Source organism: Rhincodon typus, chromosome 10, assembly GCF_021869965.1.
Source record: "Rhincodon typus isolate 14 chromosome 10, sRhiTyp1.1, whole genome shotgun sequence".
NCBI classification, from domain to species: Eukaryota; Metazoa; Chordata; class Chondrichthyes; order Orectolobiformes; family Rhincodontidae; genus Rhincodon; species Rhincodon typus.
The window spans coordinates 3,042,117-3,069,853 of record NC_063341.1 but is presented as its reverse complement, the minus strand read 5'-3'; the positions used below and the strand labels follow the sequence as shown (position 1 = coordinate 3,069,853).

The following is a 27,737-nucleotide window of genomic DNA, read 5'->3' as shown; positions in this document are numbered from 1 at the left end:
AGATGGTTTTTTCCTGACAATTGACAATGGTTCACGGTCATCATTACATTCTTGATTCCAGATATTTATTGAATTCAATTCATCTGTCGTGGTGGGATCCGAACCCAGATCCCCAGAACATTATCTAGGTCTCTAGATTAACAGTCTAGTGATAATACCGCTAAGGCCATTGCCTCCCCAAATTATGTGAATGTCTTGTTAGAACATGCCATGTTCTTTGGCCAGTATTAGGGTTAATGGTTATTTGTGTATGGCTATTGTATTTTGGCTTTCCTGGCCCTTTTTTAATTGGCCATTTATCCCAAGCAATTATTTATCACATGCATGTGCCCATTCTGTTGTTAGTGCGACAACTAATATTACTTGCATCTTCAGAAAACTGTTCCGTAATACTATTTGCTATATGCTTCCCTCCATTACCTTACATTACAGATATGACAAACAGAAAAATAATGATAGACAGGAGAAGACTGTCTGTCTGGCCAGTCTAATCTGTTCGACACAAGTGTATCACAATACAAAGATTTCACATTCGCCCAAAACCAGGTGAGCTTGGTGCATGATCCTTCAATGATGTTGGCATGCAAGCATTAAGCAGGCCACCAGGATATGAGGATACGATTTTTGATGCTACCTTTCAGCATGGGGCATTTTTGTGGCCTGTCCAAGTGAAAAATTACGTGTCAATGTGACTCAGTTGCCATGTTGTAGGCAATGTTGCAATAATGTCCACGTGGGCAAAATAAAACCAACTGAGTTGATTCTAGTTCTGATTATTATATTAAATATCTGAGTTTGAAATTGTGACTTGAGTTATTTTTGTATTGAATTAGTGGCATACACTCATGGTGGCTTCTATAAAATAGTGTCTTCAGTCTAAGCAAATCTAAGAGTATTACTTTAAGGTTGCTATCATTTGTACAAGGTTCCAAAGTTAGGAACGAGCAGAGTTTGCCTTCATGGTTTTCTAGAGCTACTGGGCATGCTGATTTGTGACACTTAATGTTCTCAAAATGTTGTCATTACGGTTGCAACAGTACAAACAAAATAAAGTCAGAACAATTACTTTAGTGTTATAGGAACTGGAAATAAATTCTGCAGTGGCTATGAAATTATGGACAAAGCTGAATGTTGATAAATGAGTTATTTTGAGCACTTCCTAACTTCATTTTACAGTAAATCCTTACTGCCAATGAAGCTGTTGCATTTTGACTGTGAAGCTAGATTCAAACTCTGTTTTGAATAGAATATATAAGTGTGTTAAAATCCAGACTATTAAATTTTACAGTCATTAAACCTCAGTATTCATTTGTTACTGTCAATAAAGGGCAAGGCCAAAAGCTAAATTGAGACCTCATTGCATTGTAGGTTGAGTTATCTGTACACTGAACCCTATTAATCACACTTGGTACATGACAGCAGAGGACTAGGTAAGCTCCATAAATCGCCTTGCCTCTCCCATTCCCTCAGTGTTAAAATTTTCAGTGTTCTTTTGGATAGATGTGCCTTTTGAAAAGGGCATTTGTTTATATTTTAGCAGAATATCATTATTTACTTCCACAATGTGAGTGATTATGTATCCTACAGTGTGAGTTTACATCTGTCCTTAGGAGACAACATTTCACATTGCTGTGGGTTTGTCAGTGTGAAAATCTTTAGGAATATATTGCTAACAACAAATATTACTACATGTTTACCATATTGAAGGCATTATATAATGAGGTTCAAAGAGTGTAATGTAACAAAGCATATTGACACAATGCTGAAGGAGGAGCCATTTGGACAGGTGACCAAAAGATTGGTGAATAAAGTAGGCTTTAGCTAAAATTTAATAAAGAAGAATGGTGGTGTGGTTTAGTGAGGAAATTTCAGTTTTGGGATTGCTGATTATATGGCCACCATTAGTGATGTAAGGGAAATGGGGAATACACGGGAGACCAGATTTAGAAGTGTGCTGCACTCCTGAAGGGTTCAAGGCTGGAGTAGGTTGTCAATGAAAGAAGGTTTGAGCTCATGGAAGAAACTGGATTCAAGAATTAGAACTTTAATTTTGAAGCATTGGAGGAATGAAGACCAATATAGGTTTATGAGCATAAGATAATAAGTTCATGTACCAAAGTAGAATGCAGTGAATTCTTTATTAATGCCAATATTGCTATAAAGCAATGTTTCTATAATAATTTGAAAAACCTGATTCTGTTCATTAAAACTGTTATAAGACAAGAGTGCTACCAACTGAGCCACAATGGCACTTGTTTGATTAAAGAACTAGGTTTTAAGGAGCATCTCAAAAGGAGATAGAGAGGTGCAGAGGTTTAGGGAACTAATTTCAGAAGTTGTGGCAGCTGAAGGAATGACCAACAATGACAAGATGCTCAAAATTGCAGAAGCACACTCTGATGCAAGGTGCATGATTTATATGTAATTACTTATTTTAGAGTTTATATTATGAACTAGTGGTTGGTTTGACCTGAATCTATGAAGGGGTTTGATGATTAACTGGTATTTCTGTAGCCATGGTGATCTCTTTTAAAACACTGTATGATAGAGATACTTCTTGGAGGTAATGGGGTCTTGTTTTGATAGAATTCCTACAGAGTGGAAGCAGGCCATTTGGCCCATTGAGTAACACTGACCCTCTGAACAGCATCCCAGCCAGACCCGCTACCCTGTAACCCTGCATTTCCCATGGCCAATCCACCTAACCTGCACCCGGAGAAAACTCTCACAGACACTGGGAGAATGTGCAAACTCCTCACACAGTCACCCGAGGATGGAATCGAACGTGGGCCCCTGGCGCTGTGAGGCAGCAGTGCTAACCACCGTGCCACCCTATTGGGTGAATTTTACAAGCAAACAGAATAAACGGTGTAGTGCATTAGGATTCGGCTAAAGATTCCTCACACTGAAACATGATGTAAAATTCTAACATATTATGGTCACTCACCCTCTCTAGGTCCTTTTACAACAAGATTATTAATTAGCCCATTTTCATTCCATAATATTATATCCGGTATAGTCTGTCCTCTCTCCAGTTCTTCAGTGCTGTTGCAGAAAACCATTCCAACATTACACTGTCTTCAAATCTGGCCTTAAGTAATATATGCTGGAAGCATGATGTGCAGCAGAAGACCCCAAATATTATACAGTGCAGGAACATTTCCTGTTCACTGCCCTGATCATGTTGGTGTGTCCCAACTGTAATCTTAGTCTGAACCTGTAACAATAAAACCTCTAATTAACAAATGTTGTATTTTAAACCGTTGTGAACCTAATTAAGTGCTTTGGAAAGTACTGTAAATTTATCTCCTTTTAGTCTTCAGGTTACAAAAAGATTGACTCATCACTTTCTAAAGTATTGCATTCATTGAGGGACAAATTTTGACTTGTTTCCCTCTAGTTTGGATTTCTCTCCCACATTAGCTGTTAATCCCCTACTTGGGAAACAACAATTTCCTTTTGTTTAATGTTTAGATCAAGCTGGCTTTGATTACTGCATGTTAAAATAACCTGGTGATAATTCATTGGTCTCAAACGTGAATAATAGTTATTTGTAATATTAGACCTTCACTCCGATTATAACTGCACTCCTATGTCATTATAAGCTTCACATTATTTTCTAAACATAAGAATAAATGCAGGAAATGACCACACAGCTTCTTAAGACTGTTCCACCATTCAACATGATCATGGCTGATCTTTGTGCCTCAGCTCCTTTCCTGCTCAGTTCCATATTTTTTGATTCCTTGAGTAACAAAAATATCTGTCCATTACAGCTTTATCTGCATTTAATGATGGAGTATTTGGAACACTCTGTAGTAGAGAATTCCAAAAATTTACAAGTGGCCAAATTTCTTCTCCACCACAACTAGGGGGCAGGAATAGGCAATTCAGTCCCTTGAGCCTGCTCTGCCATTCAATATAATCGTGGCTGATCTCGTCTCGGCCACAACTCCACTTTCCTGCACGCTCTGCGTAACCTTTTAATCCATTACTAATTAAAATCTGACATCTCCTCCTATTTACTCAATGCCCCTGCAGCCACTGCACTCTGGGTAGTGAATTCCACAGATTCACGACTCTTTACGAGAAGTAATTTCTGCTCATCTCTATCTTAAATCTGCTACTCCTTATCCTAAAACTGACCTCACATTCTAGAATGTCCCACAAGAGGAAGCATCCTTTCTTTGATTACTTTTCAGTTCCCTTTAGCAATTTATGTACCTCAACTAGATCTCCTCTCATTCTCCTAAACTCCAGAGAGCATAGGCCTAAACTGCTCAATCTCTCTTCATAAAAGAGGTCCAGTTTACTTGGTGTCTTGTCTAGGACAATCCATTAAATCCTAGGGATCAACCAAGTGAATGTTGTCTGCACCACCTCCAATGCTAGTAAATCCTTCATTAGATCTGGAACCCAAAATTGCAAGCTAAAATCCTTTGTGATTGTAGCATGATTTCTTTATTCCTGTACTCCAAACCATGTGATAATGGGAAACCTGAGTTGTTTATTTGAATTCACCTTCCCTCAGGTTTCAGGGACAAAACCAACTTATTGTGCCCCCAGTTATTGTTTGACTGAGAAGCTATTTCAGCACAAAATCGCAACAAAATTAGGACCATCTCTATATTTGGTTGTACTGCACCACTGGGAAACTTAGGGAAGTATATTGCTATATCATTATTGATATGATAGGCAGACATCTTATGTCCTATTATCATTTCCGTGTGACCTTTTTCCTAAGTCATATTACCTATATCACACTATGTTTCTGTTATGCTGTGAATGCAAAAAGAGTTGTTCATCAGTGTGTGTCAGTCTGACTCAATTGCAGCATTCTTACATGTGAGTCAGCAGGTTTCTTTTTGGTTTACTAATGAGTTGTGGACATAGGTGGCAAGACCCATATTTATTGCCCATTCTTATCACTGGAGGAGGTCGCAACAAGCTGCTTTTTGAGCTGCAACACTCCTAAAGATCTGTTAAGTAGGGTGACTCAGCAATGGTAAAAGAACAAGAATTTTATCATCAAATCAGTGGTGGGACCCCATGTTACATCCAGTGCATCAGCATATTTCAACATGCTACATGTATAAGATGCAGCATGTCACAGTGAATCTCTGTTTCATTAACAATAAGTTGTGATAGACAGTTCATTGCGACATATTGCTATAGACAATGTGTCAAAATGGCAAACAAGTTAACAGTAACCAGAAATAATTTTGACTCAGCCATGATAAAAGAATAGCTGTATGTTTCTAGGTCAGGGTGGTATGTGACTTGGAGGGATATTTGAAGTTTATGGTGTTCCAATGAGCCTGTTGCTCCTGTAATTCTCGGCAGTAGAGGTCACAAGAGACAAAGGCAGCTGCCAGTCATGGCTGACCTCTAAGTGAGGGTAAACATAACGTTATCTCCCATTCTTTCTTTCCCAGCGCCTTCCTAGTTCAAGAGCACAAAGTATAAATGTAACATAGCAGTTTAACTTTGCTAAGTTAACTGATTTGAGATCTGACTGGGGATCATGCCTGAGATCTTTCTAGTAGGTTCATTAAATCATTAAATACACTTTTCCCCAAATCTTCCTTTTGACTTGAATGGAATTATTTACCAAACAACGTAACACATTTTGTGACATCCCAATTTTTGAAAACAACATTTGTCGAATTTTTAATCCAAAGCAGAGCCTTTCTTTTATCATCCTGATCTACTGCATGCAGTAGAACATTGGATTCCATCCTCACTGTCTCAACTGCAGCCCTAGTTCTGTTTAATGGTTGAGAAGAGTTCGCGAAATAGTATGCTATTTTTACATCAAATGTATTTATACTTGCACAGTTTCCAAACTCATCCAACTGGAATTGAACATTGTACATTAAGTTGACTGGATGGCAATTTGATTGTATATTTCTTAATGAAGTTAAACTGTTCAAAAAACAACTCAGTGTAATGATGTCTGCAGGGTATCTATCAGCCTAGCAGCCTCACATCCTAAGATAAAAACAGAAAATTCTGCATATGCTCAGCAGAACAGCTGGCGAGAGAATCAGAATTAATGTTTCAGCCTGTGAGCTTCCATCAGAACAGATGCTGCCTGCCATGGTGACTTTGTTGTATTCTTTTTACAGTTTTCCAGCATCCACAGTATTTTGCTGCCATGAACCCTAAAGCTAACTTGCTACATCAGAGCTATTTTTGTTGCTAACATGGCACATTTTAAGTGACAAATTGGTTTGCACTTTTATTTTAAACTACTTCAATAGTAAGAATTAAAGTGTACAATTGAACATGTTTGGATGCTTCTTTTGCAGTTTGGCTGGATTCCATTATGATTACTTTATAAAATCTGGGGATGAGCTTCAAAGAACCAATGCCTTTTCTGCCATTGCAGGCCGATGGCTGAATGGCCTGCATTTGTGTTGTAACATCTCTCAGTTATTTTCCTTGAAAAATATTTGACAGTAATGTTAGGAATCTATAAGTTCTCCATATATGTAGAATCTGATGGTATTATTTATTACTCTGCAACTCTTTTAACTCCCCTTTCATGAGCTCCAAACTATTACTTGGTCCATGTTGGAAAAGAGATTTCAGCATGCAACTGGCTCCCGTTTGTGTACATGCACACGTCCCTCTTTCTCTCTTTCAGTATTTATTGGAAGTTCTTACGCTAACAGGAATTACTTCTAAGATACCAGCTGTGATTCCATCTTTTGAGTTAGAAGGAGGGAATGCTGCACTCTCAGAAGTGCTATTTTCATATTCTCAATTTAAGGCCATGTTAGCTCTTCTGACATTACTAAAGGAAATTAACTGTTTTGTGCACCTAATGTATTTCTTGAAGACAGTGTGCTCAATGAAATTTCCCACAGGTTATTTTCCGAGAACTATAATTTTTTGATTAAAATCTGTTTTTCTGTATTAATTTAATGTATTATGCAATTTTTTATTAATTAAGTATGCAAACTTGTGAATAAACAACAAGTAATGACTTACCAAAAGTGCACCTGAAAGTCAGGTGATTAGTTCCATTATGCTGCCACACACCAACTCACCTGTCCAATTCCTGGGAGCAAAATGTTTCACTTTAATTATTCCCTTGGGTGAAATTGAACCCCAAAAGATCTGGTTAAGTTGGGATTTCTGTCAAAGCCTGGGAATGCTGAGTTTGTGCTCAAAATCCTGTCTATACCCATCTTACTTAGGGCCTGGAAAGAGATAAAATCCACTCCGTAGAGTTGAGATTTCAGGAATTGAAAAGTACTGGCCATAACCGTATCGTCGATTATCATTTACAAAATCATCTTTAAGGAATTAAATCTGTCATCCTCACCTGGTCTGACTTAGAAGTGACTCCAGGCCCTCAACAATGTAAAAACCGAAAGAACTGCGGATGCTGTAAATTAGGAACAAAAACAAAGTTGCTGGAGAAGCCCAGCAGGTCTTACAGCATCTGTGAAGGAAAAAACAGAGTTAACGTTTCAGAATTAAATTCAGGAATTAAATCTGTCATCCTCACCTGGTCTGACTTAGAAGTGTCTCAGTTGCATCAGTCTTTTTATATGAACAATTTGATTTTAGAATCAATCACACAATTTCTAAATTTGTAGATGGCACTAAATCAAGGTGCGGAGTTAACACTGAGGAAGACGGAATCGTTTTACAGGAGAGCATGAATAAGCTTCAAAACTGGCAAATGATTGACAAATGAAGCACAACACAGATAAATGTGAAGTTGTCTATTTCGGTAGGAAGAGTAAGGAAGTCACTTATTATTTGGCAAATTTAAGTGGAACAAAGGGATTTCAGACAAAAACACCAATCACTAAAAGTTGTACTACAGGTAAGCAAGGCCACGTGGGGAAAAAAAAACAAACCAAGGACTGGACTTTATTTTTAGAGAATAGAATCGCAAAGTAGCAAGACTACGGCAAACCTATATGACCATGCTGAGATGCTGTGTGCAATTCTGATCACCATATTATAAACAGGAGATGAGACACTTTAGAGGATGCAAAGAAAATTTATTTGGATGAACCCAGAAAAGTGTAGGCTTACATATTAGGAAAGGGTTGACCGTCTGGACCTCTTCTCTTGAAAAATGGCTGAGGGGTGACGTAATTGAGACCTTTACAATGTTAAGAGGAATTGATTGAGTGGACACAGAAATAATGTTTCCTACTAATCTAGAGGACATCAATATTAGTCCCCAAAAAAATCCAACAGGGAGTTCAGGAGAAACTTCAGTTTCTGGAGAGCAGTAAGAATGTGGGTCTTGCTCCCACAGTGAGTGGTTGAGATGAATAGTATAGATGTATTTAAAGGGATACTAGACAAACATGTGAGGGAGAAGGAAATGGTGGTAGATTTAGATGAGTGGTTGGTAGAGTAGAGTATATGCACCAGCATGAACTGGTCAGATTGAATGGCCTTTCTCTGTGCCCTATATCCAGTTTAATTCCTATGAACATCTGTGTAACATTTGTTTTACATTTAACCTCAAGATGAATTTCCTCGCACACATCCATGCCATGGCTGTAACCATCTGTTTCCAACTCCGTAGATGTGGAGGTCATTAGAAATGCAAATTCTGCGCTGGTCTCAGTTTATCTGCTACTGAAATCCTCATCCGTGACATTTTTACCTCGAGATCCAGCTACTACAACACCCTCCTGGCAGACCTATCTAGATCTACCCCCAGAAACTTCAGGCCATTCAAAATGCTGCAATTTGTAAACTATTATTATACAATGACATCAAATGATGGGCTGAGAATCTTCATAGGTATACCATATGACAATATGCCACACATAATTTGGTTTTGTTTTTTGAAGATCTGAAACAGGTTATTGTGCCTGCCTCCAACCCCAGCTTTCACTGTCAACTGCTGTCATTAGTTCAGTGTTTCCTGTGTTCATCTTGTTCAAAGGCCATCGTCAGTTCTTCTGTTCAGTTAGTTTCCAAGAAGTATTTGACAGCAGTCCAGCAACAACAACTCCCATGGGGGAGAAATCATAGATTCATTGAATCCCTACAGTGTAAAGGCAAGCCATTCAACCCATTGAGTCCACACTGACCCTCTGAAGAGCATCCCACCCAGACCCATCCTGCTACCCTGTAACCCTGCATTTCTCATAGCTAACCCACCTAGCCTGCACATCCCTGGGCAATTGAGCATGGCCAATCCACCTAACCTTGTTGTATTGTCGCTGAATACTTAGCATCTGGGAGTCCTAGATATCAAACGGAAAGTCAAAATGATTTTTCTTGCTCCCTGGCTCAATCTCAACTGGGATCATCAAATTCAGCTCAGCTCGAGAATCAAACCGCAGGACCTTCTAATCTTTATGGCTTAGCAGTGAACCCAAACAAGACTATTCAATATCTTGTAAAAATGTACTGAAGTTCAATGCATCATAGACCAAGAATCAAATTATAATATAGCTGATTTAAAGAAGACACTTTCTTCAGAATGTGAAATGACCAATGCACTAACACATATATAGTCCGTGATATTGTTTGACACCAATATAATATCTAACTTTTCAGTGCTGTGTGAGCATTAGATGTGTAAATGCTTGTTGAGGTGGAGGAAATTACATCTCGTCATCAAAGCCCTGAAGACATTTCTTTTACTCAGGTGATATAAAGAGTTGTGAAATATTTGTAGTAGGCTATATTACCAATCATCTTGGAAGGATTGATATTCATGGAATTCTCTTTTACTGTGCTTTCTTAAATCCTGTAGATCAGTATGCTGTGCATGGAGTCTTAGTAGAGCAATGTAATTATTGTCAAATGTCTCTTTGAAAATGGGATATTTGAATATTTGAATTTCTTCTACACGTTTTAACAGCTGCTGTTGCTTCTGTCATGAGTTTCAGTTCTTGAATTTTGATTGTAAGCTTGACTTAGTTGTGCAAAAGATTCAAAATACCACTAGTCAGAAGTAGTTTTGTCTAGGTTGTGTTTGGAAGTACAGATCTGGTTTTAACAATCTCCATTCATTAGTTCATAAAATGGGGTCAGTTAGCTCAGTTGGCTGGATGGCTGGTTTGTGATGTAGAGCGATACAAATGGCGTGGGTTCAATTCCTGCACTGGCTGAGGTTACCACGAAGGCCCTGCTTTCTCAACCTCTCTCCCCTCACTTGTGAAGTGATAACCTTTGGGTTAAACCACCACTAGTTGTCTCTTTCTAATGACAGCTTTTAATTTCTGAAAGGTCTACAATAGAACTACTGAAATAAAGGATAACCTTTTTTGCATTGTCCTGATATAGCTGTTTGAAGTATTTGAATTGCTTAACTTCCAAGCCAGCCCACTGAGATGTAAAGTATTACTGTTTAGTAAATGTTTTCAATTTAACAAGACTCTTTATTGACATATTACAATGCTACACTTTTAACAATACCAGTGAATGCCACATTCTTTGTGCTTCTGAATACTAGTAGGAGTAAAACCAGATCACCAATGAGGAGAATTGAGAGAAATCGTTCATTTCACTTGTACGTAATCCACACTTCTGTTGCTAACGAGAGGGGTTTGTATGTCTTCTCTCCTTCATTTGTCTGGTGCCTACTCATTAGCATCCTCTGAATCTGTGAAATGAACGTGCCACCTTGTGTTGTGTTATCTTTTGCATTATAGATGCATATTGCATCTAAGAAGACATTCAAAAAGCATTTGAAATGGCTGTGATTGACTTCTTTGGAAGTTTTCACCAGCAAACATATGAACTCAACTTGTCAGAACTGTATGTTTGTATCAATCAAGCAGAAGCTGTTCTTGGTTATGGATGGAAATTTTGATATGTTGAGTCTCGGATGTTCTCTATTGCTCCAGTTCAAACATAATAGATCTATTTTTCTTGCTGTGAATTTGTTTTCCTCATCTTTTAACATTGCAAGGCGATGGATCATTGGGATGACAATTATGTTAAATGCAAAACCAAATCAATTCTCAGCACAAATATTCAATTTCATTAAAAAAGGCGCAAATATATTACAGCTAACTGTAGAAAATAAAGGCGGAAAATGGCACAGTTGCACAGAATGTACAGTTTGTGATATGCTGCACCACCAGCAGCTTCACACGCCCAATAATCCGTATGAACTGGTTTAATATTGCACTGTTTGGGGACTGAAACCCTTGCGAGATAGGCTCCCTCATCTTGGATGTGTATTTATTATGCTAGTGATCTTTTGTGCAATGACACTTGGGCATGGATCTCTTTCTGAACCTTGTATATTAATGGTGTAAGTGAAGTTTTAGAGTGTTTTTCTAAAATCTTAGTATATTAGTTGTGGAGTGCAACTTTCACTTGGCTGACCTTCAGTTGTTTCATCGAAATTTTTAGGGAAGTGAGTGAGAAATAGTCATGGTAGAAGGAGGGTTATATATTATATTTGGGATTTGGATTTCAACATAGAGGTAGATGGTTGTGGGGCCATTGCATGAAAATATTTTTTTAAACAGATTTGAAAGCTATTTAGAACAGCGAACTAAGTGCATCAATTCCAAGAAAGTATGGGACTGCAGTCAAGTGCCTGGTAGGAGCCCCCTGTAGTGTTAATGGATAGAATGCTTATACTGTTGAGTTTATGACTAAGTAAACACATCAAGGCCATTAGTTTTGATGTTAGAACAGATGGTTCAAGGTCTCAGTTCATCATAAACTCAGAAACAAGTTTTAGTTTTCTTTTCGTTTGAGCAGAAGAATCGAGTTTTAGTTCTCTCCAGCAGGAGAATCAAGTTTTAGTTCAGTCACTACAAAGGAAGTGTTTTGGATTGTGAAACTTACAAGTCAGGAAGGTTTAATTGGGAATCTTCAAGTTACTAGAACTGAAAAAGTTTAGGGCTTCAGAACTGTGAAAAGTTAATGCCTGCAGACTGGGAATGGAATTGTAAAATTGTCTGTATAGCCCAAAGGAAAAAAAATGGGAGGAGTCAGTTAAGTGAAAACCCAAAAAAGTTGGGATTGGAGTGAAATCTCTCGAATTGAGTATCTGCGAAAGGATCATGTTGGGACACAGGCTGAAATTTTGTTTTGCTGTTTGTGTTGTGGCCTTTTCTTAGCAGTATCACTTTGTTTTATGGTTTCTTTTGTGTAATATTCTTCTGTTCTTATATTAAAGAACATGTGCAGTCTCATGTTTTAATGACTAACCACTACAGTAACTGACTGAAAAATTAAACACATGATCTATTGAGCCAGGTTTTGTCCTAGGATCTTACTTGTCCAATATTACCATCAGCCAGATCATAACATAATTAAGTGCATAAGCTTTATTCGTGTGAAAGGACCTGAAATGCTTGGGTTTTGGGGAACTGTTTTTAGTGAGTTTAATCAGTGATTCAGAGCACAAACCCAGCTGTGCTTGAATATTGGACTGTTTTAAGCAGATAACGATGTTTTTATGCACACTCTAATCATGTTTAAGTTTTTCTCTTTCATGTGCTACACTGTGTTCTGGTGATAAGATTTCATAGATGTTTCACAGAATTGAAAATGTTCTCATGGCATATTAAAGGCATGTTAGCTACTACTACTCTGCTAATCGCTTGTTAAAGTGTTCTCAGAGGAGTGAGAAATTTGTCAAGAAAAACCTATTAACCACATGAACTGCCTATTTCCCATTTCTCCAACAGGCTTATCAGCTTTAAAATAAACGAACTGGTTGTAAACCTCCATTGTATTTGCCCAGGGAAATGAAAGAGTAAACGGGACTGAAACTTCTGCCAAACCTTGTCTAGTAAAGAGTAGAGAGTTAAACTGGCTTAAACGTTGCTGTATTTAACTCCCATTTTTAATTCAAAATGGCAAACTGTACCCAAGTCTTCAGAATAAAAAGATGTTTTTGAAACTTTATTTTTGATTTGTTTATTCCAGTTGAAATGTGTCTTAAGTACTGTTTAGTAATGCAGGCACATACAAAATTAGAGCATATGGGCCCTTCATCCCGTTTCTTCATTCTGTATGGTCAAGGCTTCTGCCTCATCTCCACAGTTCCACCTGCTTCTCCTATCCCTTGATTTACTGAAAGTCCAAAAGATTGTCTGCCACAGCCTGAAGTAAGTTCAGTGACGGAGCAACCTTATGGAACAGGGAGCTCCGAATGTTCACAACCTTCCGAATGAAGAAATATCTCCTCCATTCTATATGACTAACTGCTTATACTCTGCTTCTATGTTCTAGATTCTCCAGGCCAAGGAAACAACTTCTCTGTCAAGCCCCATCAGAATCTTGTATGCATCAATGAAATAATCTCTCGTTCTTCTGAATTCTGGAGAGTATAGGTCTAATTTACTGAGCCACTCATCATAGGATAACCGTCTTATTTCAGGAATCAATTCAGTGAAATAGTTTCCTCCGGTATAAATATATTCTTCTGTGGATATGGAGACCAGTACGCTAGGTGTAGTCTCAGTGAAACCCTATGCAATTGTAAAAAAAACTTCAGTCTTCTTGTGCTTCAATCACCATGCAATAAAGGCTAACATACCAATTGCCTTCCTAAATGCATGATGCACCTGCATGCTAACATAGAGTTATTTGGGCACAAGGAATACAAAACCTCTATATTTTTAAAATTCCACAACTTTTAAAATGGTTTCTGCCTTCTACAAAGTAAACCACATTAACACAAAACAGGTCATCACAAGCAAATGACCTGTTTGGAAGTACAGAGCTCTGGAATTCCCTCTATAGATCTTTCCTTCTGCATCTCTTTCTACGAAGACCTTCCTTAATACGCAAATCTAACTGTTTTTAGTAATTCCACTTAACATTATCTTCTTTGGTCCAGTGTTGTTCTTGTCTGATCACTTTGGAATTATTTTTAACCTTTTATTTAGCCATATGAAGGAAGTTTGTTTTCTTGTCCAGTCTTGAAAGATCAAAAATGTTGGCAGTCACCTTCAAAAGCTGATTGTTCAACGTATTCTGAAGAAGGGTCTATGCCCAAAATGTCAGCCTTCCTGCTCCTCTGATGCTGCTTGGCCTGCTGTGTTCATCCAGCTCTACACCTTGTTATCTCTTGTTCACCGTGAAAGCAGGAACTGGGGAAAGTTGATGGTTGGAAATAAAAGGTGCAGTTGTATCAGTTTTGCTAAGGAATTCACCCTGCAAGATAAATAGAACAGCAGCTGTATAACACAGACAGGTGCTTCTGCATACAGCCTCAGGGATCAACTTTTAATATAGTGACTGAAACCTCCATTTACCGTTGCCCTCCTATGGCAGAAACCTTTGAACAATGCTATTTGATCATGAAATGAAATTTTTACATTAGGTAACAGCAAATATGAAAGATGCAGAAGGGGTTCTGATAGTGTCCTGGATCTCCTTTACTAGTGACTTGATAATAGTAGCATCAGTTGACACGGGCTTAAGAATGGTGCGTAGCGTTTCACAATTTACCACACCTCCAAGATCGCTATGATTTAAGTAACTTCTTTATATAGTCATAGAGCTATACAGAGCTGGAAACAGACCCTTCAGTCCAAATTGTCCATGCTGACCAGATATTCCAAATTAACCTAGTCCCATTTGCCAGCATTTGGCCCTTAATCCCTCTAAACCTTTCCTATTCATATACCCATCCAGATGCCTTTTAAATGTTGTAATTGTACCAGCCTCCACCACTTCCTCTGGCAGCTCATTCCATACACACCACCTTCTGTGTGAAAAAGTTGCCCCTTAGATCGCTTTTAAATCTTTCTTCTCTCACTTAAACCTATGCCCTGTAGTTTTGGACTCCCTCACCCCAGGGAAAAGACCTCGCTATTCACCCTATCCATGCCCTTCATGATTTTACAGATCTCTATAAGGTATGCTGCAGAAGTGATGATTTGTCTTCTGAAGCATAGTCATTTTTGTAATGAGTCGCAAGAAAACAGATTCAGAAACTGCAAATTGATTACTTAATCAATTATCTGGTTTGGCACCAGTTGGAGGACTGCTTTCTCCAAAGAAAATTGCACGTGCGACAGTGCAGCATGCGATGTGGTAGCCTGAATTATGTGCTCGAGGCTTTGGAGGGGAGCATTAACCTTATCTGATTTTCCCACTCTTCAGCAACATGGCACTTGGACTGATTTATTGTACCATATGGTGTAGAATTTGCAGGAGGCAGGGCATCTGATGGCATGCTCTTTGAGCTTAATTTTACCCCTGAATCCAAGTTTCCCCTCTGCAAGTTGCGAGAGGTGTAAGCTGATAATAGTGCAATGTGACTGGGACCTTGACAAATTGAAGGGGTAATACTTTATCTCCTTAATTAAGGAGGTTGAACATTGGGAAGAAACAGGAATGCAGAGAAAGAAATAGATGAATCAGAGTCAAATCAGGTACAAAATGAGCAAGAAAGATTGGAATAATAAAAAGAAAAAAATAATTTTAAAGAATACATATTGTAGGAGTAAGACTTCAGTTTTGCGTGTTTCCTTTCTGGGTTACCTTTCTGAGAGATTGAGTGACATTGCAGGATCAAAAATCTTTTGTGAAAAAAATATTTATGCTGTTACCAGAATGACTTGTATTCATATAATGCTTTTCACAACTACCAGATGTCTGAAAACACCAGAAGGATCACACACCAGAAGGATCACCGGACCTGAAACTTTAACTCTGTTTTTTTCCCTTCGCAGATGCTGCCAGACCTTCTGAGCTTTTCCAGCAACTTTGTTTTTATGTCTGAAAACACTCTACTACAGACAATTACTACAGACAATGAAGTATCTTTGAAATGCAGTGACTGTTTTATGTTGAAAATGCAGCAGCCAATAATCGCTCAGCACATTCTCTCAAATTGCAATGTGGTCACATAGTCTGTGTTTCTGATGATGTTGATTGAGGGATAAATATTAAAAAATGGTAAACAATAACAATGGTCTTTACTTTCTGCAGTGATTTGCAATTCATGGACATCTTTTCTCACTGATCAATCAACATTCTTTTCAACTATGCCAGGGGATAAAACAAGTGATTACTAAGGATTGTAATTGCTTTTTAAATGTGTGTGTGTGTGTGTGTGTGTGTGTGCATGTGTATGTATGTATATATATATATATATACATACACATATTTATAGAGAGAGATAGAGACTGTGAGCTCTTAATATTGAGAAGGTTAATAAATCTCTTCTGGAAGAGTGGTAAATGAATGCTGATTGTGTATTCAGCTCCATTCATTGTGTTCCTGTGGCTTGGCAGATTTGTTGAAGGAAATGTGATTCTTATTCACTTTTGAACTGAAATGTTGGCCTTGTGCAATAATGTTTTTGAATATTCTGGACTTCTATGCACAGTGCTTTTGTTTGAACAATGTTTTAGCTTTGGGGATTGGAAAAGTGAGAAACCGTCCTTCATTTACTTGAATTTGAGGGAATATGAACATATGGTAAAACATGACTGCTCCGCTAGGCAGATTAACTAAAATTAAAAAATTGAGGGTTTTTTTTTGTTCAGTTACTGAAGAGTTTAATCACTTGGTAAAGAAGCTTAAGTGGCTTAAATAGCTAGTGCAGTATTCTCCTCATATAGTTGATGTGTTGTTTGAGGAAATGCTCGTGATAAACAAATGCTTGTGGCTGCTGTGGTAAGACCAATTAATGGATAATTTGACAAAGTTTAGTTGGATTCTACCTTAGAACATAAAATAGAAATTGGACACTAATGTCAATAATGTAGATATTGTGTTGGGCATCTGTCGGATTTACATTCATTCAATGTGTCAACACAAACAGGTATTTCAGAAATTAGGAAAAATACGTCTCTTTAAGGAACAGAAAAGTTAACAATCTTAGGTTGGATTAGCTTATTGGAAAAGTGCATTCAGTGGAGGATGCCCATGATTTTTCATTGACATCACTCATGCTAAGATTGTTCAATTAATATTCTAACCAGTAGTTAGTTGGCAGAGGCTGGCATTCATGTACACTTTGCTAGTGATACCACTAAATTTCAAGTTACACGATTGCACATTGTGAACTGGGTAAAATTTTCTATGGTAGCAGCACTGTTTGAAAGAGAATAATGGTATATGCGTATGCAATGTCTGCCTACCATGTGAGGTTATTATCTCTTGGGAATCCTTAAGGACGTTAGGCTTTGTCTTAACCATATTTAAATGCTACTTTTAATATGTGGATGAATATAAAGTGCCTTAGCACTTCGAATTGACTAATCGTTTCATCTCCTGTCCTTTTTTATTTGAAATTGATACTTTATGGCTGATTAAGAGACACAAGTGCCTTTTCTTAAACTCACATTCATAATGTTTCCAGGATCACAGGTTCAACAGATATTAAAATAGTAGTATCACTAATACTGTGGAAAACGGTAAATAAATTGGGTAGAATAGCAAAGTGATACAGATTATTTAAAGTGCCATTGTAGGCTAGCAAAGCAATTAAAAATGCTAACAAATCCCTGTGATTTATGTTTGTGATATAGATTTCAAGTTAAACTCGCAAAGATACTTGTCAGGCCCTACTTAGAAGTACCATATACATGTCTGGTACCCAGAATATAAAAATAACATAGAAATATCAGAGAAAGTATGAAGGAGAGCTGAGAGCCGACAGCTATCTGGAAAAAGTGTACGTACAGCCATAGAGTCATAGGGTTATACAACACTGAAACAGACCCTTCAATAAAATCAATAAAAATGTTTGTTTTGTTTTCACAGTCACAGATCAAGATACAGTTAAGCGATACTTTGCCAAGTTTGAAGAGAAGTTCTTCCAGTGTTGTGAAAAGGAACTTGCCAAAATCAACACATTCTATTCAGGTAATACTTGACAGACGAGAAAAGTCAAGAATCTTTTTCTTTCATGGGTCTATCGCCTGTGAAAATTAAGAACAAGTGTACCTCTCTCCATATTTGCTCTAATGTGTGTTTGAAGGAAGGTTTGTCATGAATTTTGCATGATGGACATATGAACAATGCTGGTTGTGAAAAGATTCCCCAGCCCATCCAACCTATTCTATTTGTGATATTTTGTGCATCAAGATAATATGGATTCTACACCCTACTCAAAACTCTGTCATCTCCTGCAAGATGCAAAGAAACCAGACAAAAATATAAACCAAATTTTGGAGATAAATCTGGGAAATTTCTCCCTAAATATTCAAAACTAGTCCAGAGATCATCCTAGTCCTGATACTTCATTCAAAAGGCAGTTTACTGAAAGGAATTAATATACACTCCTGCCAATTTCAGGTCAGAACAAGAATTCTGCAAGTTAACGGCAATCGTGCACTAAGCACCAAATAACATTCACCCTGCACAAGCCAACAGCCTGTTCTATAGGTCCACCATTCTATGAGAAAAGATCCATGCAACCTCCATCTAGTCGGCATAATTTTAAAATTGTGGCTCAATTGTCTGCTCAAAAGAACAAAATCCTTTCTGTTCTTCATCTTGTACACCTTGAACAATTAGCTCACCACGGAGTCTACCGTTCTGTAAAATGTGGAGTCCCAGCTCTTCAGCCTATTCTCATAACTGTATTGCAAAAAACAGGGAATTAATACAGTTATATCGGTCCAAAGTCTCCAAATCACCAATCATAAAAGGACAACAAAACTGGACACAATATTCTCACTGAGGTTGGATGATTTGTCCTTTAGTCCGTTGACCTATAATTTCCAGCCCAATGCATTATTTGCTGTCTCTCTTTGAGGCATTGCACATGAATGCTAGAAATCTATAAATTAGAACACTTGGATCCCGTTCTTTCTCCCCTTTTATTGCTTTTCCTGAAAGATGTATGTATGTTCAATACTTCATTTGATTTTTTTTGTTACATGGACCAATGTGCAATGAAAATTTTTGTTTTGCCTGCAGTACAGACAGCTCATATGAAGTGCATTAGGGTAATGGAAGAGAACGAAGAATACAATGTTATGGCTGCAGAGATCAAGATCAGCATTAAATTTAAAATTTGAGAGGTCCATTCAGAAGTCTAATAACAGCAGGGAAGAAGATATTACCCAGCCCACATGCACGACAAATGCACTTCTCTAAATCAGACATAATTTGCCAATCATTCATGGGATGAGTGCATTGCTGGCTGGACCAGCATTTATTGCCCATCCCTAATTGTGCTTCCGCATTTGCTACCATTTGTATTTTTTGAAAAAGTCAATCAATTTTCTAAGAAGTTTATTTTTACAGAGCTTTGTTGAGGGTCCCTAAGCTGACCCTCTCTAAGTAGTCCTATACTACATTACTAATGATTCCCACAAGCATCTTCCAGATGGTGTTTAAACCTCATTTCAGAAACTTTAACACAAAAATATTGTTTGTCATTTTCAGTGAAGTGCTAAGGTGTGTAGTCATCTTTGATGAGGTGTTAAATCAAAATCTCACCTGCAACCTCAGGGTGAGTATTTCTCCCATGGCATCATTTTACATTTTCCTAATCATCCTGTTCAAAGATGTCATGACACAACTCTGGAAGAAGTGGGATTGAACCCAGGTCTCTCGGCCAAAAGGTTAGGACATTATCACTGTGCCACTAGAACTTGTAGCACTGTATTAGATATTTTCTAATCAATTCATTAGAAGATGTTACTGCACACCTCTGGAGTAGGTGGTTCTTGAACCCTGGCTTTGTAGAGAAATTAGACCAGATGTTCTGACCAATATTTATCATTCAGTCAACACAACAAATTGCTTATCTTGCCATTATCACCATTGGCATTGTAAATTGATTCCTGCATATTTGGATGTTCCTAGGCACTAAAAGGTACTGTGGAAGTACAGATATTCCTTTTTTTGCCCAATACTAATGACAAACTAATGAGCTTCACAGCTGCCCCAGTCTGACTTACCATCTTTTTAGCCTCTTTCCACTCTAAGTGAAATGTCCCAGAGTGGAGTGAGCTATAACAGCTACGGGCAAGAGGTGACATTTGCCCTATCTTCTCCACGTGGACATAGTCCAGCACAGTTACTCGACCTATTTTCAGGTTCGTAGTTCTGTCAAAAGTAATATGCTCGTCTATTTTTAATATTAGGTTTTATTGTAAGCAATATCATTAAATGCTAACAGCTGAACTTCATCTTCAAGAATGAAGACTGGCGCAAAGTATTTAAAAATATTTTTACCATGCCCTGCAACTCTTTTAACTTGTGCTTTAACTCATGCAATTGTTGCCAATTTTGCCAGTTTATCATTTCCACTGCCCAGGTGAAGATTAGTGAACACATCAGAATCTCAGGATTGAATAAAGCATCTTGCTGGTTTATTTGTTTTTGTCTTACACTGTGCAGAGGCTTTATTAATCACACGTTGGCTCAAAACTGCAGATTATTTATCTTGAGGATTTTCATAATCTACAGTTTAAATGCTGTGTATGTAGATAAGGTGAATGTTGCAGAAAATGTATGTGATTTATTTAGAATAGAATGGTTACCACATAGAAGCAGGCCAGATGTGTTTGTACTCTCTCTCTGCAAATGCAATCCAGCTTGTCCCAGCCCCATGCTTGTTCGTTCTTTCTTGTCCCTTGGCTGCTTGTACAGTTCCAGTTTGAAAGCTGCAATTGAATTTACCTCGGCCGCACACTCCATGCATTCCAAAAAAATTCTTTCTCATGTCACAGTTGGTTCTCAACCTGTCACCTTAAATTAGAGTCCCCTGGTCTTTAACCCTTCCACCAGTGGGAAAAGTTTCTCTCAATCTGCTCTGTAATGACCTTCATGATTTTAATTGCCTCTATCAAGTCTCCTCTTAACCAGCAATGCCCACCCTAGCAAAATCAGGTTTCTTCAATCTGTCTATAAAACCAGTTCCAGTGATGAGGGGCATAATTGTAATAAATCTTTCTTACACCTTGTCTAAAGCCTGCATTTCTGTCCTGAAGTGCAGTGTCAAGAGTTTCATCAAGGTTTGCCACAACCTGCTTGGTTTTGTGCTTTATGCCCCAATTTATAAAGGCCAGTATGTCGTATGTCTTTTCAACTGCTTTCTCAGCCTGCTTTATCACCTCCAGCAAGTTATACGCCCATTTCTCCAGATCTGGGAAGTATTTTCTGACCCCGCATCATCTTTTGGATTTTAACCTTGAATTTGAAAAGCATTTTTTTTGTGCTTCCTAGCAAAGTACACGACTTCATATTTCTCACATTAAATTTCAACCATCAGGTGTTTGTCCTTTCTACCAGGCTATCGTCCAGTTGACAATGATTCCAAGTTTCAGCTGCAAATGTGCCCTGCATGCTGAAATCTAAATCGTTACTACATATCAAGAAAAACAGTGTTCCTAGCAACAAATGCTAGTGAACTCAATTGTGTACCTTTCTCCGGTCTGAGAACTACTCATGACTGTTTCCAGCACATCAAAGTTCGTATCCATGCTGACACTGTCCCATTTATTCTGAGGGCTTCAACTTTGTTTTGTATATGAATACATTAAACTGGCTTACACATCATTAACAAAGCTTTAACAAGTTGATTGTCCATTTCTTGGAAGTTGGTACAGTGCAGAGGCAATTTAAAGACGTTGGAGTGATATGTAGAAATAGAAGAGTAGGACTCCACCTTGTGGTGTACTGAACATAGGCTCAAAATTCCAAATACTGTAAATAAAAGCAAAACATTGCAGATATCGGAAATCTGAAATAAAAAATGCAGATTCTGGAAATGCTCAGCAGGTAACTGGCAGTGTCTCTGGCAAGAGAAATAAAGCAAACATTTCAAGCCTGATTCCCAGGTTGAGCTGATGAGGTTACCTCAGCATCTTATCCGGGCTAGAGTGTTTCAGTAACCTTAGCATTCTTGGACTTAGTCATAGAGTCTTAGAGATGTGCAGTCCAACTCCTCCATGCTGACCAGATATCCTATATAAATCTAGTCCCATTTGCCAGCATTTGGCCCATATCCCTCTAAACCCTTCCTATTCATATACCCATTCAGATGCCTTTTAAATGTTGTAATTGTACCAGCCTCCTCCACTTCCTCTGGCAGCTCATTCCACACATGTGCCACCCTCAGCATGAAAAAGTTGCCAGTTAGGTCCCTTTTGTGTCTTTCCCGTCTCGTCTTAAAACTATGCCCTCTAGTTTTGGACTGTCCCACCCCAGGGAAAAGACCTTGCCAATTTACCCTATTCATGCCCCTCATGATTTAATAAACCTCTATAAGGTCATCCCTCAGCCTCCGAAGCTCCAGGAAAAATAGCCCTAGACTATTCAGCCTCTCCCTGTAGCTCAAACCCTCCAACCCTGGCAACATCCTCATAAATCTTTTCTGTACCTTTTCTAGTTTCACAACATCCTTCTCATAGCAGGGAGACCAGAATTGCACACAATATTCCAAAATTGGCCAAACCAATGTCCTGTACAGCGGCAGCATGACGTCCCAGCTCCTAAACTCAATGCTCTGACCAATAAAGGCAAGCATACCAAACACCACCTTCACCTATCCAACAGCAACTCCACTTTCAAGGAACTATGAACCTGCACTTAAAGGTCTCTTTGTTCAGTAACACTCGCCAGGACCTTACCATTAAGTGTAGAAGTCCTGCCCTGATTGGCGATTCCAAAATGCACTACTTCACATTTATCTAAATTAAGCTCCATTCACCACTCCTTGGCCTATCTAACCAAGATCCCATTGTACTCTGAGGTAACCTCCTTCACTGTCCAGTATGCCTCCAATTGTAGTGTCATCTGCAAACTTACTAACCATACCTCCTGTGTTCATATCCAAATCATTTATATAAATAACAAAAAGCAGTGATCCTTGTGGCACACTGCTGGTCACAGACCTCCAGACTGAAAAGCAACCTCCACCACCACCTTTTGAGCCAGTTCTGTATCCAAATAGCTAGTTCTCCCTATATTCCAGGTGATCTAACCTTACTAACCAGTCTACCATGAGGAACCTTGTCGAGTGCCTTACTGAGGTTACTAAGAAAAATTCAATCAAGTTAGTGAGACATGATTGCCCACACACTAAGCCATGTTGACTGCCCCAAATTAATCCTTGTCTATCCAAATACGTGTAAATCCTGTCCCTCCGGATTCCCTCCAATGAGTTGTCCATCACCAAAGTCCGGCTCACCAGTCTATAGCTCCCTGGCTTTTCCTTACCACCTTTCTTAAATAGTGGCACAATGTTAGCCAACCTCCAGTCTTCTGGCACCTCCCCTGTGGCTATCGATGATACAAATATCTCTGCAAGGTGCTCAGCAGTCTCTTCTGATGCTAGTACCCTAGAACTCCGTGGGAAGCAATCTGTTCCCTCGTTCCCCACAGAGTTCTGGGGTACTTGGGAGCGAAGAATTCAACCACGTTTCTCACCCCACAACCTATTTTTGCATTTTAGGCATCTGGTGAAGACAGCATCCGGCTCAAAAATGATATCGTCCTCAGGCAAAACAACCGCTGTCATAGCTTAATCTCTCAATTAATAAATGGTCAGTAACTCACAGTATCAGACAAAAGGCCACACTAATGGAAATGAAGGTAGAGAAAGAAACCAGTGTTTTTTTTCTGAAAATTGTATTGAAGACGTAATCTGGACAATGGAAAATCAGCAGAATAAAGCAAAAAAAATTGCAAATGTTTTGCCAGAACATCTGCATAACCATTTATAATCCAAAAGATTTAATGGCTCAATTAGAAGACATGTTTGCCTTCCGTATTCTGTTTTGAGAGAGAAATTTCGAATGTTCTCTTGGGTCTCATTTTCTGGCAAGCAGCCAGAGGAATATTACACAATTGGATCTCCTCTTTTCAAAGTAATAACTCTACTCTCATCCTCTTGTAGCAGCTTGCTGTTGCTTAACAGGTTACAGTGCCATCAATTCATTATCATTGCAATTCGGGAGGTATTTTCTGAATAGAGTATTTGGCTCGCTTGAGAATCAAAAATTGAGATTCTGGCATTATTAGTAACGCTTGCAACTTGTTGCCTAATTTTGTCACTTGTCTAATTTTATTGTTTGAATCAGTTCAAAGTAGTTCCCTTTTCCCCCTCCCTTTCTTCTCCACCCCTTACAAGCTGGCAACAATAAGCCACCCAAGCAATTAGCACTCTGCACATAGCTACCTCCAGTATTTCCCAACTGGTTAGTATGGTGCTATGAGACGACTTGCCTTCCTGAAGCTATGGTTTGCCCATGTCAGTGGCATTGCCAACATCAAAATCTTCGTAGAAACTCCTGATGTCTGATTTTAATTCTGTGATGATGTAATTTCCAATGGTAAATTAAAGCAGCCATGAAATTGGATATTGAAAGGTGGAAAGTTACATTGTGTTGATTGCTGGAAGCCTTCCACCAGTAAGCGCAGTTAAAGTTTAAGAGGACATCACTTTTATTCAAAGGAATCAAATGGTACTAGAAACCAAACAGAACAGTCTAAAGAAGGGAAACCCATTGTCTACTTAGACATGATGGCGTGTTGCCAGTGTTGGACTGGGACTTCACCTGATGAAAGGACTTCACCAGATGAAGGGCCAGTGCTCTGAAAGCTCCTGATTTCAAGTAAACCTGTTGGACTATAACCTAGTGTTGTTTGACTACTTAGACATACAAAAGGATTTTTGATAAGGCATCACATAAGAGGCTTCTGTGCAAAATTAAAGCCTCTAATGTTACTTTCTTCCTTCACTGGATGTATGGCTATTGCTGGCTAGGCCAGAATATATTGCATGTGCTGAATTGCTGCTGAGAAGGTGATTGTGAGCTGCCTTCTTGAACTGCTGCAGTCCATAGGGGTAAAAACAACATACAAAGCTTCTGGGAGGTTCTGAGCATGCTAATGAGTGTGCTGACGCATTAACTTCCACTACAGAAAGCTGCTGCCATGCACTGACTTCGGAAGTCTGTGCAGTAGCAAAAATAATTAGAGGGAACATTGAATATAATACAAGGCAAACTCTTTCATCCTTGTAATAGGTTTTAGTCAGGCCTCACTTCACAATGTTGTGTAGGACTACCAGCAGGACAGGTCTAGCACTGATGCGTGGCATGCTGATATACAGGCAGTAGGGAGCCATCCTAGGAGTCCTCAACATTAACCCTGGATCCCATGAAGTCTCATGGTATCAAACATTGGAACGGAAACTTCTTGCTGATTACACCCCCCAGCCCCCAACATCAGCTGATGAATCAATTAGTCCTCCGTGTTGGGAGACCTACTAAGGGTAGCAAGGATGCCAAATTTATGCTGTGTGGGAGACTTCAATGCCCACCACCAAGAGTGGCTTGGCAGCCCCACTACTGACCGAGCTGGTTGAGTCCGAAAGGGCATTGCTGCTATGCTAGGTCTGTGACAGGTAGTGGTGGAACCAACAATAGGGAAGAAAACATACTTTACCTCATCCTCAGTAATCTGTATCTGTCCATGACAGTACTAGTAAGATTGTCCACTGCACAATTCTGGTGGAGGCAAAGTGCTGTCATCACACTGAGAAAACCATCCATCGTGTTGTCTGTCACTATCGCAACGCTAAATGGGATAGACTTCAAAAGATGTAGCAGCTTAAAACTGGGCATCCATGGGGCGCTGCGGGCCATCAAAAGCAGCTGAATTTTACTCCTAATACATTCTGCAACCTCATGGCCTAGCATTATCCCCCACTCCATCATTGCCATCAAGCCAAAAAAATCAACCCTAGTTCGATGAAGAATGCAGAAGGGCATGCCGGAAGCAGCTCTAGGCATAGCTAAAAATGAAGTTTCAAGCTGCTGCTAAAACAGGACTATTCACCAAACGGTAGAAGCAGGAAGTGATAGTCAGCTGTGATTCCACATCAGTGGATCAGATCTAAACTCGAGGCCTGCCACATTCAGCCGTAAATGGTGGTTGGCAATTAAACAATCACTGGAGGAGAAGGAGCCTCCACAAATATCTCCATCCTTAACGATGGGAGAGCCTGCATTATAGTGCAAAAGATAAAGCTGAAACATTTGCAACGTTCTTCAGCCAGAAGTGCCGAATGGGTGATCCATCTTGTCTCCACCAGAGCTCTTCAGTATCACTATTTCGGTCTTCAGTCAATTCAGTTCACTCCACATGACATCAGGAAACTATTTTGAGACACTGGATGCTGCAAAAATTATGGGCTCTGACAACATTCTGCAATAGTACTGAAGACTTGTGCTCCAGATCTTGCCATTTCCCTAGCCAAGCTACTCCAGTACAGCTACAGCACTGACATCTATCCAACTATATGAAACATTACCCAGGTATGTCCTGTACACAAAAAGCATAACAAATCTAACCCGGCCAATTACTGCCCCATCAGTCTCCTCTCGATCATCAGGAAAGTGATGGAAGGTGTCAGTAACAGTGCTATCAAGCAGCACCTGCTCAGTAATAACCTGCTCAGTGACGCCCAGTTTGGGTTCCTCCAGGGCCACTCAGCTCCTGACCTCATTACAGCCTTGGTTCAAACATGGATAAAAGAGCTAAATTCCAGAGGGGAGGTGACAGTAAGAACCTTTGATATCAAGGTCCCACTTGATCGAGTCCTAGCAAACCTGGAGTCAGTGGGAACAGGGAAAAAAGCTTCCCTGTTCGGATTTATAGCTGGTTTTAGATCTAGCATTCTCAGCTGCAGGATATCTTGGCAGAAGTTCCCAATGGTAGTGTCCTCGGTCCGATCGTCTTCAGCTGTTTCACCAATGACCTTTCCTCCATCATGAGGTCACAAGTGGGGATGTTCACCAATGATCACACAATATTTACCATTTGCACCGTCTTGGATACTGAAGCAGTCCATGCTCAACAGTAGCCAAACCAGGACAATACCCTGGTTAGGCTGACAAGTGGCAAGTAATGCAAGTTTTCTTTTTTCAAAAAAAGAACATGCAATGTGGGTGTCACTGGCTAGACCAGCACTTGTGACCCATCCATAATTGCCCAGATGGCAGTTAAGAGTCAACCACATTCCTATAGATCTGAACTCTCATATAGGTCAGGCAAGGTAAGGTCAGCAGATTTCTTTCCCTGAAGGACATCAGTGGACCAGATGGGTTTTTCCAACAATTGACAGTGGCTGACTTTTAACCCAATTTTTTAAATTGAATTCAAATTTCACCATTTGCCACGATGAGATTCAAAAATATGTTCCCAGAACATTAACCTGGAACACTAATGTTGGCAGAGTAGAGACTTTCTTGATTTCATTGCTGTGCATCCCACCAGACTGTTGAGACTGTACTGATCAAGGGGGCAGACTGGTGTCATTACCTCCTCTGCTGGTTCTTGGGGAGCAGCCCATGTCTGCAACACGCCATCCACCAGGTCTTGCAGATCCCTGCCTACAAAGAGGGGTGCAACCTTTTCTTTGTTCGTCATGTCCGAAACCATGCAGTGCAGCTCCATACTAACAGTGCTTGCCCAGGTGGGAATGGCCTATTAAAGATGGTGCCAATTGCCAGACATCCTAGTCAGTGGATATCCTGGCAATGGCGAATTGTTCTGGGTATGTTGAGTGGTAGACTGGACACTAGAATCAAGAGAGAGAGGGTAAGTGCCAGAATGAGGGCTAGAATTGAGCAAAGGGGCATCATGGGAGTGGTGTAAATACTTGTTGAGGCACATTTGATATGGCAAGAAAACTTGCTCGGCCTCACAGTGAGAAGCCCTTCATGAAACTCGTCAAAATTGAACTTAGCCAAAACAGCGTAAGATTCAGCATGTTGTCGCTGAAGTTCTGTCTGGTTAAGGATTAACAGTCTCAATATAGGAAACTGGCTCATTTGTGTTGC

General features: G+C 39.3%; 1 protein-coding gene across 1 annotated transcript in view; it reads left to right on the top strand.

The window, feature by feature from the left end:
• LOC109932319 (xenotropic and polytropic retrovirus receptor 1 homolog) overlaps window positions 1-27,737 on the top strand; it is a 131,341-nt gene that overhangs the window by 36,531 nt on the left and 67,073 nt on the right. Inside the window, exon 2 of the mRNA XM_048601952.1 lies at window positions 17,692-17,793. Coding sequence (XP_048457909.1) covers window positions 17,692-17,793 — 102 coding nt within the window. The remainder of the gene's footprint in view (window positions 1-17,691; window positions 17,794-27,737) is intronic.